Consider the following 17243-nt stretch of genomic DNA (forward strand, 5'->3'; position numbering starts at 1 on the left):
TAATATCGACCAACGGACGGTTCTTAAAATTATGAATACCCAAAAAATAAATATTATTTTTTATGAATTTATTTTCTCATTGATAATATTGAAATTTGTCAAGAAAATAAATGAATTACTAACTAATGGAATAAAAAAGTGAAAAGAAGGAAGAATGTTGACTTACCTTTTAACAACAGAAATTGTTCTAGAACTTTAAGTTAAATTGTTTAAAATTTTATATTAATAATAATGTCTTTTACAATATAATTCGAGGTAATATATTATAAACACACAGTATATCGTATTAACTTGAACTAATTATTGTTAATATAAATATTATATTACTGTATGATATGCTTTGTCTCTCTTCGTATTAACTTGAACTAATTATTATTAATATAAATATTATATTACTGTATGATATGCTTTGTCTCTCTTGAAAAAAGTTAGTACTATAAACAACAAATATGAAATTTTCAACCTTTTTGTCAACTCTTTGAGCTACTAATTTTAATGAGTTTGGCTGGTTGTCAATATTAAAGATTTAAATAAATACGATAAAATAATATGATATATAAAATCTTGATCTCAATATTAAAAGAAAAAAAATGTTATGTTGATATAATATTAAATTTTAAAAGTAAGTTATGATTTTCAATAAAAACAATATTTAGAAAAAAACTCATTTATGATAAAATTATTTGTGGATTGAATCACTAATGAGAAGTGGGTTGGGTAAGAGTATCAAATATATTTTAGGTCAAGATTTTCATAATTAAAAACTTTTTGTGCTTTTATTAGTTCTTACTCATCACATGGGATGTAAACTATCAGCTTTTCAATATATTTTTTAATTAAATTTAAATTTGTGCTATCTAAAAATAAATTAAATTATTATATAAGTGTATATAAATTTTTTATAATTATATATCAACTTCTCTAAACAAATCTTCATATATATATAAAGATTTGTTGTATATTATTGTATTTCGAACACATTATTTACTGGATTGTGTTTTGCACTAAAGATTTGCAGTATAAATTCTTTGAGCTATACTTTTGCAATGGGAATTAGGAAATTATACTCTTCTATTTTTTTCCCAAAAGAAAAATAATCTATCTTACTTGTATAGATAATAACAAAAGAAGTATTAAAAATATCTTGACTTGATGCAAATTATTAATTATATTCTTAAATTGTTAATAGTTTTAAAAACACCTCTATCTTGATAACTAAACTTATATATACATTCAATTTATCACACGACATAACAAGTAATTTCAAATTTTCGTAGAATTATGAAACTCTTAATAAAATTCGCAACAAATGTTAAAAACACCTAACTTGACGAAAATTTAGAAATGTATTTCGCTCATATTACAAAATCAAAAGTGTATTAAATTTATTTATTCAAGGTAAAGAAATAATTTTTAAAGACAGATTATAAATTAAGATGTAACTAATAATTTACTGACAATTTTGAAATGTTGGAAAAAAAAAAGGAATGTTAAATTGAGTAAAATAAACTAGAATGACACAAATGCCACTGATTCATCACTCCGACAAATTTGCTAACTCTCCGTAGATCTATCATACGCTCCTCCATTATTCACTCCCTGTCTCTTCGATTCTTAGAATCTCTTAAACCTTCCGAATCCCTCTTTCCTTTTTTTTTTCCCCAGTTCAATCCTCTGTAACAATTCTACTATTTAATAAAGGAGATTCGGTACTCCTACTCCTATTGTATAAATATATATAATATAAGTTACCTTTATCTAAGAATTGGAACAGTAATTTGCCCCTTCTTTTGTGAACCCCAAAGTTACTGATCTAGGGTTTCTCAGTGTGTACAATAATGGCGAGCTCATACTCTACTCCAATCGGTGCCACTCAGGTTTTTAATTTATGCTTTTTTTTTCTGATTATATGCGATTTAGTTTCTGAGTTCATTTTCTATTGATGTTAAATGGGTATTGTTTTGTGTGTGTGTGTGTTTTTGCAGGTTGGTTCCTACTTTGTTCAACAGTACTATCAGGTTCTTCAGCAGCAACCGGACTATGTTCATCAGTTTTATACTGATGCCAGCTCTATTGTTCGAGTTGATGGTGATTCCAACGAATCGGCTTCTGCCCTTGTGGTCAGAGTCTCCTCTTTGGTTTTTGGTTGCTAAAATGTTTGGATTTTGGATTATGTTTCCAGATATGATCTAATGTAGTTATCTATGACAAATTTAAAACATACCAAAAGTCTATGTGTTCTTTGAATAATTGGATTATGAAGATACTAATCTTTTAGGAAAACACTTGGTGTTTTGCTTTGGCCATTTGTCAAAATCAGAGAAGATCTATCAATAAATGTCGATCACTAAAAAATCAATTAACTATGCATCAATTCTAAACTAGTTAGGGTTGGTTACTATATCGCCAATCCTTAAAAGGGAAGGCTGATGTAGGAAGGGACGTGCTAGTGAGAAGCAGAGCACTTTCATAGATTGTTAATTTTTTACATGGAAAGCCAGGGGAAGGGGGAAGAATGGAAAGCCCTCACATTATTGATGGGAAATAATTATCCTTTCACTCTCATCCTCCATCAGTTTTGGTTCAGGAGAGCGTCAATTCGCAGATCTTGTTTTGATTTATTGTTTGAGGTCATACTATTCCATGGGCACGACCAGTAAATTACTTGTCTGCTTAAGGAAAATTAGGAGCTTTCGGAAACTAGTGGATCTCTAAAACTCACAGAAAATAACGGCTAATATACTTGATCTGGTTTCCAGTTATCTCTGCATTTGCTTGGTTTCTGGTTTGTCATTCAATATATTCTCTACTCTGTATAATTCTATTGACAACTCTTAACTGCACACAAGGCGTAGTGAAGAACGACATGCATTTTGTAGATTGCCAATGATGAAATGATGCACTTCATCTGATTTCCCACCTTGATGTCTAAATCTTGCTTGCTTGAAGGCTTTTATGTTTAAGTTGATGCCTTTTTCAATGGTTGGCTGCCAATGATAAGCAAGAAGAAAGGGAACGAGAGGTCCTATGTTTCAGGATCAATTGAATGAAGTGTTCAAACATTTAGATTTTATCTGATAGCTACCTTTTATCATAGGTGTCTGAAAATGTGTGAACCATTTTCATTGAATACCTCTAGAGAGTGCCACCATCTTATGTATTCTTTATTACTGACATTGTGATGTTGTCTAATTCGATCAATCAACTATGCCTGATCCTGCACTAGTTGGCATCATCTATCTGAAGCCCCTCTCTCCATGACTCTATTGGAGTTTCTCTCTCCAATACAAAATAATTTGTCTTTTAGAGCAAATCAGGGGGTTCTCTAGATCCTTTTACTTACACACACTAACGGCATAAATGTGATTGAATAATAACTTAATAATCTACAGTTCTCCTAATCAATATAGAACTGTCTACAAGCTTTTTTACACCATTCCTTTTGTTTGATGAAGTTTTTTTTACACCATTCTTCTGCTTTAGAAGTTGGAGTATCACTGACAGGTGGATCTCCGGTTTTTTTCCCTAAGAATGCTTGTAGTTTTTACAGAGTTTTACTGTGCATCATCTGTTTTGGTTGAATGCCTTCAAGGATCTGACACAACAAGCCTAATGGGCTGCAGTAGAATTATACATATTTCCTATGAGATTTACTTACTAGAATTGTGAAGAAAGCCATGAGGATTCTGATTCTCTGTATGACAGAGAGCTGCTGCCCTATTTAATTTTATTGTTGAAAGTACCTAATTGTTGCTTATGAGTATTACTCTGTTCTTTTTAGTTAACCTTATTTCCTTGTTTGGAAAAGTGCAACTGGTGTTTTTGTTATTGTGTCTTATCATGTGTATGTATTCGCTGCAGCAAATCCATACTCTAATCATGTCAATGAGTTTCTCTGGAATTAAGATCAAGACGATAAATTCTCTTGAATCTTGGAATGGTGGTGTTCTTGTTGTGGCCTCTGGTTCTGTCAAGTTGAGGGATATCAATGGGTGGAGGGACTTTGTGCAAACATTTTTACTTGCACCTCAGGAGAAGGGTTACTTTGTTCTGAATGATGTCTTTCATTTTGTTAATGAGGAGCAGAGTGAAGTAATTCAAGCACCAGTAGGTTCACAGAACAATCTTGATGCTCAACCAACTTCTTCCAATCCTCTTGCAGAGCCACCAGGTATTGTTACATCCATCTGGCGTGTATAGAATGTTAAACTTGCAAGACTTTTCTGTGACCTTAGTTTCGTATCTGTTGTATTGATAATTGAAGTTGAGGATGGAAAGAGCTTCTTGCTCTTAGTAATGCCCCATTATTGATCCCTTACACTTTACCAAGAGATATATGGAGCCAGCATTACATTCTTTTTCATTGGAAAATGTGGTGCTCTCTTTTCTTTCCCTTTTCTGTATGGTGTGTTAGGGGAGAACTGCATCCTCTATGCTGCTTTAGTTGCATGTCCTTTGTGCATAATTTTCTCTCTCAGATATTTTGCAAAACTTTCTCAAAAGCATATTTGATACATGATGATTTAAGTGTATGACTCATCTCATTATATCTATTTTAGCAGCCCATGACTATGCCTTAGAAGTGGAGGCGACTGAATATGTAAATTCAGTTAATATACAAGGAAGTGATGCTGTTGAAGAGTACAGTTATCCAGAACATGATCAGGAAAACCTATATGAGGCTGAGGCTGAGTATGAGTCTGATGAGTATGAGCATGACGAGGCAGAGCTTGAGGCTGATGTACCAGAGGAGACTCATTTGGGGGAAGAAACTACTCAAGTAAGGTCATTCGAAGAAGAGACTTCTTTTCCAAGTAATGTGGTTGAGGTCGTGCCAGAGCCTGAGCCTGCTGCAGAAGAACCTGTTGGAGAGCCTTCAAAGCTTAGTTATGCTTCTATTGTAAGTACATCCATATTCTGTGCACCTTACGACGTGATGAAGATTCATCCTGTTATGCATGGGTAATAGATGCTGTTATGGTCATTTAACCCTACTAGATAAGTGTGTCATATTAGATGTTAGGAGCTTTAATACATTAGTTTGGACAACAACATGAGGTCTCGGGTTCAAATCCAAGTATAGACAAAACACTAGGTGATTTCTTCCCATTTGTTATAGCCTAGTTACCTGGTACAAGTTGCTGGTAGGAGGTGACATGTATCCCGTGGAATTAGTTGAGTTGTGCACAATCTGGCCCGGACACAAACCTACTACTAATGTATGTAGACCAAGGACTTTCCATTTCAACGGGATTCTCGCCGCAAGGGCATTTCCACCAATCACTTCAACAGTGCCAAAATGTCCTATTCCTTGAGTCACTGGAACCGCTGACCCCACTTACAAGAACCCCCGTACTTCTTATGAGCCGGGATTGATCATATTCGCATTTCCACCATGTATCAGCAGCCATCGAAAGCAAAGAGATCAGGTCGTTATATTCTACCAAATAGATGCCGATGCTCCCGACGGCTATAAAAAATACATGAGTTTGAACAGCAACTTGTCTATTATATGCCCTCTGGATCAGTTTGAAGTATTGGTGTGTCGTGCGTATATTGGCACACATCTTTAGATGAGAACTTCCTTGCATGGACAACAGATGAAGAAAAGTAGATTATGCTTGGTGAAAGAAAAATGTGGTAATAAAGAATAAAGAGTAATATTAGTAGAAGTATTTTGTTCGAACTTTTTCAATTTTGTTTTGTTTTTTGGCCCTTGTCAATTGCTAGAATTTAACTGTAGGCCTCGTATATGTGAGGTGCTTGCAATGATCTTCAGGTTTTGATTTTTATTCATTAAGTTCTTGATTGGCCATGGCTTTACTCTTATCTTTCTTCCTGAACATGGTAGTTAATTGATTGATATGTATTTATAAGCAACTCTCCTGTCCCTTTCCACAACACAACATACCCAGTGAAAATAATAAAGTCACACTTGAAAAAAAAAAGGAAACAGTTTCATAAACAAAACAAGTGAGATCATGTCTTGTCACATCTTCTTTTGTTCACTTGGGAAATGCTGCAACATTGTCCGACTTTGGTTTATGATTTGGAAAATAACTCGTTGCAATTTATAGTTAAGAGCTCCAAAAGGACCTGCACCATCAGTTCGCATCCAGCCATCTTATACCAAGAGCGCACCACCTGTCTCGGAGTGGCAAGCTCCTGTTGAGCAGCCAATCTCCATGCCCCCAGCTGCGCCAGAAGCCAGCCTTGACCTAGCAGATGAAGGATTTTCTCAAGAAGGTAATACATATTAGGGCATCATTATTCTTAATAATTGCTATATCTGAGTTCCAGCAGTGAGAATGTGCTTTAGCATTTATCTTGATTTTGACTTTCTGTCTTTCCCAGGGGAATCAAAGTCTGTCTACGTGAGGAATTTGCCATCTACTGTATCTTCGCTCGATATTTTGCAAGAGTTTAAGAACTTCGGGAAGATCAAGCAAGATGGAGTATTCTTAAGAAACCGCAAGGTCAGTATACTTAATGATCTCCTTATCTTGTTCCTTGTTGTGTATGCATGCTAATGTTTGGATTTCAATGGAGTAGCAGGATGTTGGCATTTGCTATGCCTTTGTTGAGTTTGAAGAAGTCCAAGGTGTCCAAAATGCGATCAAGGTTTGAACCTCATTAAGTTTGAAACAATGATTTGGTCAATTTGTTATTTAAAGTAATTCGGTCAACTTTTTAAATTGCTCGATATGACTTATTTAGTTTTACCTTATTCCTTGATGCGACTCTTCATAATTATTCGCTTTATCTTTTATGTTGGCTTTTATTTAAGCATAAAATTACAGCATGTATCCAATTCATATTTGAAATGTTTTAGGTCATCATGTTTGTTTATATAATGTTCTTGTTTTTCATCGATATGAATTTTGCTGTGAGCCATTAGTTGATTTGGCAAATAATGTGGTAGATGTTCAGTTGAGACATATTGAAGCTGTAGTTTGTTGTCCCAATTTATTGCATCTTCATCTCATTGCATTTGACATGCTTACTATCTGAAGAATTAAAGACACTCTTTTTTCCTCGAACTGCCTTTTGTTATTTGTGAACCGATATTTGTTCCAGATTGTTGCCATAAGTTCACATTCAGGGATTGTTTTACATGTCATGTGAACCTTCTTTATGTCTGCTAGATCATATAATTTTTTGTTTTGCTACTTGCGTAGGCATCACCAATACACTTAGCTGGAAGGCAAGTCTACATTGAGGAAAGGAGACCAACCAGCAGTAGCATTTCTCGTGGAGGAAGTATGTGCCTAAAAACTGATTTCAATTTTAAACGTCTTGATCTTATTCTTATGTTTATAATTTTGTGTTTGGTCCTTCTGATCAAAATCAATGACTATTATTCTTGACAATTTGACATATTTCCTTGCCTCGACATTCAACCTTCATTTGTTTGTCTTTTTTTTGAAGTGAGCCTGGATAAAAATATTTCTACTAATTTTTACTTTTGGATTGGGAGGCCGATTTTTGAACTCTAAAAATGACTGGTCAGTTCTCATTGAGTGGGAATCATGTGAAGGTTAGAATTTCTCATTTGCTTGACATAGGTGTATCTATGTCAAGAAGGACGACGAGTGTGGCTTAGTAGTCCATGAAGTTGCAAACCTTTTTGAGCTGGATTCAAGTTCCAGCACAGACAGAATAGACTAGGTGATTAATTCTCATCTGCGTAACTTCTCCGGACACTATTATTAAAGATAGTATATGTGCTACAAGGAAAACAACGGGTATTATAGGTGAATGTTTGAAAATTGTGGTAGACCCAGAATGGACATAATGGTGTAGAATTGGTGACGGAATATTGTGGATAATATGTTTCAAGAAAGAAACTCGCTCAGTGAAGAGTCAAATAGTATATACAGAGGTGCCCCTCATTGAATATCTTGTTTAAGCCTCCAAAAATAACACAATTTTCTTAGCTTCTTCAAGGTGAAAAGCACTTGCTTACTCTCTTTCGGTAGTGGGAGGAAAATAACACACTGGTCCCAACCAGTGTTACAGATAGTGGTTAGATTGTTAAGGTGTTAAACAAGAGGCGAGCCCACTGAAGGGACAGATTAGGATAGAATTAAACAGGAAGGAACACAAAATTGGCATGCACTATTACTTTGGATTCACTAGTGGAGTGTCCTTGGCCAAATTCCAATATAAGATATGGTGTATTTGACTTGCACCAACCTCAATTATCAGACGGCTTGGTTCTTTTTGTGTCCATACCCCTGTGCTTGGCTGAGTAGTGCGGACTCTTCATTTTTGCTACTGCACCTGTGTCGACATGACACGAATGTGAGTGAAAGAAACATGTGTGGGATTCGATCAACCCACATTTTATACTTTGACCAGAGTCCATGGACAAATTTGGGCCGAATTGAGATTTGCATTTCTCAAAATAAACGATAAAAATAAATGTATGACATGGAAAATGTACCTTCAATATTATGGTCCTTTTGTCTCCTTTTTGTTTTTCCTCTTGGTCAATATTTGTTGCTTCATGTTTCAAGCCTAAGTCCAAAACTATAGAAACTAAGAATTGAAGACTTTCCTTTTCTTTTTTGAGGGGAGAACGAGAGAGCTTGAAAGAAGATTTTGGGGTCTGAGGAAAGACGATCTAGGAGATTTTTCAAAATTCAGAAATATCTTTATAGCTCCTTTTTATATTTTGAATTATGTTAGCTGAATCCCAGCACGTCGTAATACCCGGATCCGTACCCACAAATCTTAAAATTTAGATTTTGCGCACCCATGTCCCATCAACTTATGTCCTTGGTATGAATTTTTATGTATGGTATAGTATAGGGTGCACATCTTATGTGTAGTTTCTGTTGCCGTTTCTTTTTGCTTAATTTACCTACTTTTCGCTAACAGTCTTCTCTGAATGCCTTGTTCAGGATCAGGAAGGGGAAGAGGCAGAGGAGGTCGTTCTGCTGGGCGAACTTTTGGCAGGGGAAGCACTCCTGATGATAGAGTGAAGAGCAATGGCTACCGTGGTATATGATGATACTAGAGTATCAAAGGCCAAACTTGCAAAGTATGTGATTCTGCAGATGAGGATCAATAAGAAGCATGGTTACTAGATAGCCTTTATATTTTTGATGGTATTGTCTTCTTATGGAAGGGATTATAATTGCTGGTTTTATTCCCCCCCCCCCCCCAACCCCTACCCCCGAGTGTTTTCTGAGAGAGATTTTCCCCATCTTTCTCCTGTAGTTAAAGGTGTGTTAGTATGCTGCTTTTACTTCCTTTTTGCCCTGCAATTCTAGAGGCAGTACTTGTAACTTCGGAGAGTGATGCCAAGGGTGAGAATATAGTGATATTTTGCACTCACCTTCTTAAAATCTTACAACTGTCTGACCACTATACAGTGCAATCAACAGCATCAACCTCAGCAACCCCAAGGCCTCGGATGAGGTACATCTCTCCTATATCCTCTGCCACTTTTAACATTAGCTCAACTCCTATATCACTGTGTTATTGTGCAGTGTTATCCTCCTCTTCTTCTTGCTCATTGTTGGGCGTTGAGCTATCAAATGCCATTTGTCTAGTGAAGCGCCTGGACAGTTATAGAGCTTACAGATATTAGATTTAAGTGAAATGCGGAGAGAAGAAATGTATGGGTTAACAGTCGATAAAGAGAGTGAAAATCATGAGAGATCAGGGTTTACTGTTAAAAGAAAATTTTGTAGAACGGAAAAATGTGAATCAAAAGTAGGAAAGAAAGATGCGCTTGGGCGGGAAGAATTAAGTTTGATGAGATGGGAATCAGGACTCATATTATAGATATATGGAGGTGAATATTAATTTGGAAACTAAAATATTTAAATCCAAAATTGCAACAAGGTGCTCTTCGTATCTCATTATTATAAGTTTTGTAGGGATATACGAATTTACATTTGACAAGTTTTGGACTTATGGTTGTATCTCTTCATTTCTTGCTGGTCCTGCTTCCGTGTACTTTTTTTTTTCCTCTTTGGTTCTCCATAAGTTGTTATTTGTTTTGGGGTTTTATTAATCTAAATTTGTTCCTCTTTGGGGATTAAAGGGCTTTCCATCAAAGATGTTGAACTCGAAATTTGATTAAGAATTAAAAAGTGCTGTTACAGATAAGGTGCACTTATTTATTAACGCTCTCTCTCTTTTCTTTTTCCTACGGCCAATATGAACTCCAACTTTTCAGTTTTTATGGCCTTCGGAGTACTCTTCTAGAGCAAGGGAATAAATAATAATAGATCGTTTGCCATTTCAAGGAATAAAAACATTTTAAATATTTCTCAACGCTCGACTATAAATAACACTTAATTAATGCTTTAACAAATGATGAACTTTATCATATTTAAACGTTTTTTTCCTAACTTCATTAAGATATTGTCCAAGCGCGTCTAAATTTGACTCACCGATGCCTCATTATAGTTGAAAGATACTATAATTCTTCAACTTGTATAATACATAAATTAAACTGGTCATCTTCTCTTTACTTAGTTGTGAAGGCAAATAGGTATAAGAAAAAATTCTCTCTTTTGTGGGAAAAGAAGAAAAAGGTTAATCAAAGAGTCACCAATTTAACCCCCCACCCCACCCCCGCACACACACAATCAAACATCTTCACTTTACTCTTAATTTAAAAAAAGACACAACTTACTTGTTTTTTTCCTAATATTTCCTTTTTGTGAAGTCATCACTTTGGTACAAAAAGCTATGGATGCTTACACGTTAATGGAAGCGGTGTCACGGAACACCATTAGTCGAAAAAATAGTAATCAGATTTAGCCTGGACCCAACATCTTCAAGAGGTTTGCAAATCAAGCCCCCAATGTATCCTAATTTTGTAATTTCTTAATCATGACTCAATATTATAAAGAATATAAATGTATGTAGGGATTGAATCCACAATCTTATATGAAGTGACAGATGGTAAACCAATGGACCATAGCTAATTTCTTTTTTAATTATTGTTGTAATTATTTAATCTTATTTTTAAAGTGAAAAAATGTCGAGAAAAGATGTAGGGTTGAATTGTGTTTTATTCAAATAAGATATTGTTAAGTTGATTTGGTCTTTTCTTCGTTTCTATAAATAATAAAACTATCCACTTACAAAAAAAAAAAAATACATCTGACAAAAACAATTGCACTATCCATAACTTTTTTCATAATTCCATTCATATATGGATGTACATTCATAAGATTTCAGGAAAAGAAAAGAAACATTACTACAATGAATGCCTAGTGCTTAGTCTAATAGAGACAAGAGCTCTTTTGAGTTTAATTTACCACTATTACTTCTACTTGCATTCAAAAGTTTAAAGAGAAAAATAGGACCAAAACTTGGTTAAGAAGGAAAATAGTGGGAAACTGGAGCCAAAATAAAGCATAAAAAGCAGATTTTCCTTTCCTTCATCACCACACCTCCTTTACAATATATATATATAAGGCCAATCATTCACCTAACTTTACACTTTTGTCTTTTCTACAAAGCCACCTCAAAATCTCTGCCCATTTTGTCATTCCTTTTAGCTATATGTGACCTACATACATTGCAATAACAAGTCTTGTCAAAATAAACATATTATTAAGTATATCAAACACAAATCTTTCTACTAATGCACATCCAAGGATATAATATAGTGGTCAATGAAATAGGACGAAAGTCGTGTGAAGTTTCCGGATTCAAAATGAAGTTGGGAAAAACAAACTGAGTTCGTTTACAAGGAAATTTGCTTGTTCTGATAGTAAGTCTAACTGATGACATGTAACCAGTAAAATAGTCTAGGTGTGCACAATTGGCTCGAACACCGCCATAAATCATTATCAATAAAAACATAAAACTTTCTAGTATCAACAACTACTATAATTTTGAACATTGAAGTTGAACCATTCTTGGGAACTCAAACAACACTTGAAAATAATCAAATGCAGTGGAATACTAACCTTATCCTCCATACTTAGAATAACCCTTTTTCTTGAATGCTGATCTTGTAAATAGCAAACAAGCAACTCCTAACCCCACACCAACCAGTCCACCCAAGACTATAGCAACAGTCTTTTGAGTATTCTGTCTTGTTCCTACACCATCAAACACAACATATATTTCAAAGATTAAAAATTCGATCAGTTCAAAGAATCTACTATGTCCTACTTCAAAAATGATCTCAGAAACCCATTAAAGAAAAATCTATATATATATATGAATGCTACTTGGTAGCACTAGTCTTAATAGAAGAATGAACATGTATGCAGTATGCAGCCTTCCTTTTGCATTTTCAACTATCTTGTTCGGACTCTAAAATAAAGGTGGGATGCGTGTCGATCCTTTAACACTAGTTTATTCTTGGAGGTTGGGACACTAGTACGACAACATTTTAAAGAGTCCAAACAACATAGATTTTCTCACTATTTTTTACAATAACTTGAATCACTACAACTTTAATCCCACAAAAAAGGGCAGCTGATGTACTAAGCTCCCGCTATGCACCAGTACGGGAAAAGGCCGGATCACAAGGGTCGACTGTATAAAGCCTTATCATGCATTTCTGCAAGAGGTTGTTCATAATGCTCTAACCCGTGAGATCGTGGTAACATGAAAACAACTTTACCAGTTACGACTGTAACCCCAAACTAGTGACTATATGAATCATCTAATTCAAGTTACCAATTGAACTTAATACAGTCCATTATTGATTGCTAATATTAAATTTACCTGAGGGAGATAGTGATTTACTTGGCACACCATTAGGATAATAGGTGTAGCTAATGTAGCACTGTTGCAGATAAATTTGTGCAGAAATCGAGTTCCCACACTCACTTTTAGCTCTGCCAGCACCATTTTTCACACAGTTCACACAGTCCCCACTTCCCAAATCACCTTCACACTGACCCAAAACATACACCGACTGATATCCACCTGCGTAAAACCCATTATTCCCACTCGAAACCCCTTTAGCTATTTCTCCTAGAGCTGTATCAAGCCTATCACCAAACCCAGCTCCACTCGCCTGATTTTCTCCACATACCTTGAACAGCAACTCATTAGCTCCAACCGTCTGAAATCCCACCATTTCATACCTCAAATAACACCCATTAAGCTGAATCCTAGCAGCAATAGATTGACCACACAGCTTCCTAGACATATCGGGGATTTTCTTAACACAATGGTTACAGTCATCGCTTGTAAGATCGCCTCTGCATTGAAAAAGACCGGAAATTGCTGACTGTCCATTACCAGCGGTGGTTTTGTAGAACTTATTGGAAGAAGATTGAGAAACCAAGTTTTCAAAAAGGGTGTTTAGTGTTTGTGAGTAAATCCCAGATGGGTCTTGGAATTTCTGGTTAGCACAACCTTTATACACAAAGTTTGTGAGTTCATTTGATGATAATCCAAGAATGGGGAATGAAGAAACTAGAAATAGGAAAAAGATAGAGAATGTTTTGGGAATTTGAGATGGACCCATTTTCATGATTTGAATGTTGGAATAACCATGAGATATGAGATACTTTCTTGGAAGAATTTTTCAAGTATGGTGGGTAGATTTGTTTTTTTATGGTGGTTTCTAGAGGTAGTATTTATTAGGCTAAGAACAAAGAAGAAAGTTATAAAAAAAAATGGTGACTTTTTTTCTCTTTTTTTTTGGGAATGAAAGGGAAATTTCACATAGCTTTCCTTGTTAAGTATTTTTATTTGGCTAAATAAAATAGTTGGCAATATGTTTAATGCTAATGAATGTTATGACAGGTAAAAAATCATTTTTTTCATAAATATCAGCATTCGAATCAATTTAAATATATCTCAATTACTTTATCAAGCACATCTAATTATTATTTTCAGTATTCAAGTTATTTTGTCTAACATCATAATGCTTGTATTACTTTCTCATAATCATTTTGATTATTGACGATTTAGATTGTTCCCAGTAAAACTGATTGTTGATATAAAGACTGTTTCTTCTTCTTTTTTTTTGTGTGTAGTGAAGGATTCTCAACAATATCTATGTTACATAAGATGGTTTTTTTATTCGATAAAATTAAAAGAAACTTTTTTTAATGGGGATGATTAATTAGGCTTTTAGTCAGTAGTATTAGTTGTCAATAGAGTATTGTGAAAACTTATTTTTCTTTATTTACTCAAAAGTAATCATACTTTGCAAAACTTAAATGATAGACAAGTATTAAACTAAAGCCAATTTTTAATTGGAGTGTTGTATAGTTTGCAAATGAACAAACAGAAGGTTTACATATAAAATAGTGATGATGAGATTGTCTGCTTGTGAGCAGTGAGGGGGGAAAATGTGATTTGAAACTCTCATGTCTGCCTTCTGTTATATAAAAAGTTGTATTAGATCATCTCTGTCTCAACATTAAATTTTATACTTCATTCGTCGTCGGATATCGAATTTAATAAATAAATGAAGACTTTGAAATATTTATTTTTCAAAAGTAAAGTTATTTTCTCTCTCCTCATAAATATGTTTGATTTGAGTACTATTTTTAAAACTAAATAGGACTAACAAGGGTAAAAAAATAATTATAATTTTTATATTTGGTATAAAATTTAATGTTCTGATTTCACAATTCACATCAATTTTCACACCAAATTTGGTGTGTGAATAGTGTTACACCAAATAACTTTTGAATATTATAATATTATTTCATCATATCAAATTTTAATTCAATATTATATAAATGATATGTTTTACTTAAATCTCTTGTATATTTAATTATTTTTATGAATATTTTTATAATATTAATTTTAGATTTAAAATTTAGTTTAAAAATAAATTAATTTTTCTATATATGATTTTTTTTTAAAAATTGAATTTACGATAATTCTACTATAAATTATATAAATTACAATCAGCCTTCACAAAAATTAAAATGCAAACGTATATATCTTTAAACAAATAATACAATGATTTCACTTCGATTATGCAATGTTTAGTTAATTGTATTTTATTAGTGATTTCACTTTTATTTGTATTATTCACTATTATGTATAATATTTGCAACCAATTTATAATATTTAAAAAATTATGGCATAAAATAATTTTATATTAACCGATTATAAAAGGAAATAATATAAATTATATATGATTATTGTTTTAGAAATCATTTATTTTATGACATAAAAAATAATAATATAATAATAAAAAAATTAATGTAAAATTTGATGATTTGGGTTAAAGTTGACTACATGAAATTTAATATTGTTGGAGTTGCCCTTATAAAAAAATAGTAATTTTATTATATTCCAAAAAATAAAAATAATTTTATATACAATTCTTAAAACTTGACTGACCATCTCAAGAATTCACTCTCAGTGTGTGTGTTTCTTTTTTTGTCTAGGCTTAATATTGATAATCTTTTGAACTTATTAATAAATTAGGTAATTCATCCATATTTCGCATGGTCATAAGTAATAATTGTATTGAACTTGTAAATAATATTTTACTAATTTTAATAAAAACATGTCTATAAAAAATATTAATAATATTTCAACATGAATTTGATTATTTGATTCATAATTCAAGAACCTCTAGTGAATGAATTATTCAAAAAAAATTAAATAATAAATAATTGATTCTTTAATCAAATATTTAAACGAAAATAAAGAAAAAAATAAAAATATACATACAAAGACATTTCACAGGTAAAAAAAAAACACATTTAAGTTGTATAGATTATACAATTGTGATATATGTATAGGAAAAAAATCAAAAATTTGTTAATAGATTCAAAAAAGAAATTACACTTGAACATGAAAGCAATTATAACTTTTGAACTTGCCTAATGAATTTTTTCAATTAATAAGTGAGAAATTTCATATATATGTAAAAATTGATAATATGTAAGCTTATATAGTACTTTTAAGTTATAGAATTTTATATAGATTATCCAAACATGATTTCTTGAAACCGATTACAATAATTATTTTCTGCATAAATAATATACGTACTATATGTGTATATGTTCAATATAACCGGAGAAAATAACTTTGCATAAACATAAACAACATAGTTCAAAAATGTACTCAAAAATAACAATTAATGTCATACGCATATCATATATTATTATAAGTGAGAAACTCAAATATTCAAAGTTGGATTACCATTTTGCCCTTTCAGTAAATAAAAATAAAATTAATTAATTTATTAAATACTAATATTTTAATTACATAATGATGGAATATGAAGTTCAACAACTTCACTTTAATAATAAATGACTCTTTGAATTTTGAAGCTAAAACAAATTTTATGTATTATGATTCGATGTGCTCTATTAGTTTGGTATGTGAAAAAACAACTAAATATCAGTAAATTATTTCTGATATCATCATATTCATGTATTTTCCATCATCTAATGGTCTCTTTTCTTCTTCCTAGATAATGATATAGATACATATCGTCAAAAACTAACCAAAAAAAAATAACAGATAGCTTCATTATAAAATTAAAGGGAGAAATTATCTTACAATATAGTTCAAGTGTAAGTTTAGAAGTATAAGATATGACATATATATTTCTTTAGATCTTTTTCATGTTAGCTTATGATTTAAGTTTTTCTTTTTCATTTTGGAGTTGAGGTATGATTGTTCAAAATAAACTTAGTATGCAACTCATCTTTTATATAATTATGTATCGTTTGACATTGTTCTAAAATTTATTTCATCGATTTTTTGGAGTTAAGGTATGGTTATACAAAATAAATTTGGTAGGCCAGGATTATTGTATGTTGTCTTTTCCTTCTATGTTTGTTTTTTATATTTTCTCTCTATCATTCTTCTTTAATTTAATTTTCTATGAAAAGATTATATTATCGTAACATTTTTTTGAGATTGTTGCATTTTTGTACTAATCATTATACACGTCTTCATAAAATTTCAATCATTCTAACGAATTTATTAAAAAAAGATGGAATACACGTGCAAGGCACGTGTCCTAAAACTAGTAAATTAATAAGTGTAAGAGCACATACCAGAATATGTAAAGATCACATATTTTCATGAAAGAGGAATGCTACTTTTGGAAATAAATAAATTTAAAAGGAATTTTTGCTTGTGATGACGTTACATAGACGGGTCTAATATTTTCTTATATATATATATATATATATATATATTAATCATTTAGATTCGAACGTCTCAATATTGATGAAAAGTAAATGAGGCTTAAGAATGTTAACAATGACATAAAGCGAAACCAACAATTTTGCCTATTTCATAGTCACATTATAGTTAAA

The 17243-nt window shown here is 32.4% G+C and overlaps 2 protein-coding genes across 5 annotated transcripts; one reads left to right on the top strand and one right to left on the bottom strand.

Moving 5' to 3' along the window:
- The first annotated feature begins 1521 nt into the window (after positions 1 to 1521).
- Positions 1522 to 9353, top strand: LOC101265248 (nuclear transport factor 2). Of its 4 annotated transcripts, none has more exons than XM_004242327.4 (9): positions 1522 to 1877; positions 1986 to 2120; positions 3862 to 4171; positions 4560 to 4900; positions 6078 to 6246; positions 6355 to 6476; positions 6556 to 6621; positions 7179 to 7260; positions 8907 to 9353. In XM_004242327.4, exons 1-9 carry the CDS (start codon positions 1839 to 1841, stop codon positions 9011 to 9013), a joined length of 1371 nt encoding a protein of 456 aa, XP_004242375.2. In that variant the 5' UTR covers positions 1522 to 1838; the 3' UTR covers positions 9014 to 9353. The 4 variants fall into 4 exon arrangements, with proteins under 4 accessions (XP_004242375.2, XP_019069980.2, XP_019069981.2 ...); XM_019214435.3 differs by having other exon boundaries at positions 1532 to 1877; positions 6553 to 6621; XM_019214436.3 differs by having other exon boundaries at positions 1532 to 1877; positions 4563 to 4900; positions 6553 to 6621.
- Positions 9354 to 11128: 1775 nt separating this feature from the next.
- On the bottom strand, positions 11129 to 15628 carry LOC101264942 (plasmodesmata-located protein 3). The gene is made up of 3 exons (XM_004242326.5): positions 12712 to 15628; positions 11943 to 12077; positions 11129 to 11539 (listed from the first exon to the last, which is right to left on the bottom strand). The coding sequence occupies exons 1-2, from the start codon at positions 13466 to 13468 to the stop codon at positions 11944 to 11946; spliced, it is 891 nt and encodes a 296-aa protein (XP_004242374.1). The 5' UTR covers positions 13469 to 15628; the 3' UTR covers positions 11129 to 11539; position 11943.
- Positions 15629 to 17243: the final 1615 nt, after the last annotated feature.

The sequence above is a fragment of the Solanum lycopersicum genome, chromosome 6, assembly GCF_036512215.1.
Source record: "Solanum lycopersicum chromosome 6, SLM_r2.1".
Lineage (NCBI taxonomy): Eukaryota > Viridiplantae > Streptophyta > Magnoliopsida > Solanales > Solanaceae > Solanum > Solanum lycopersicum.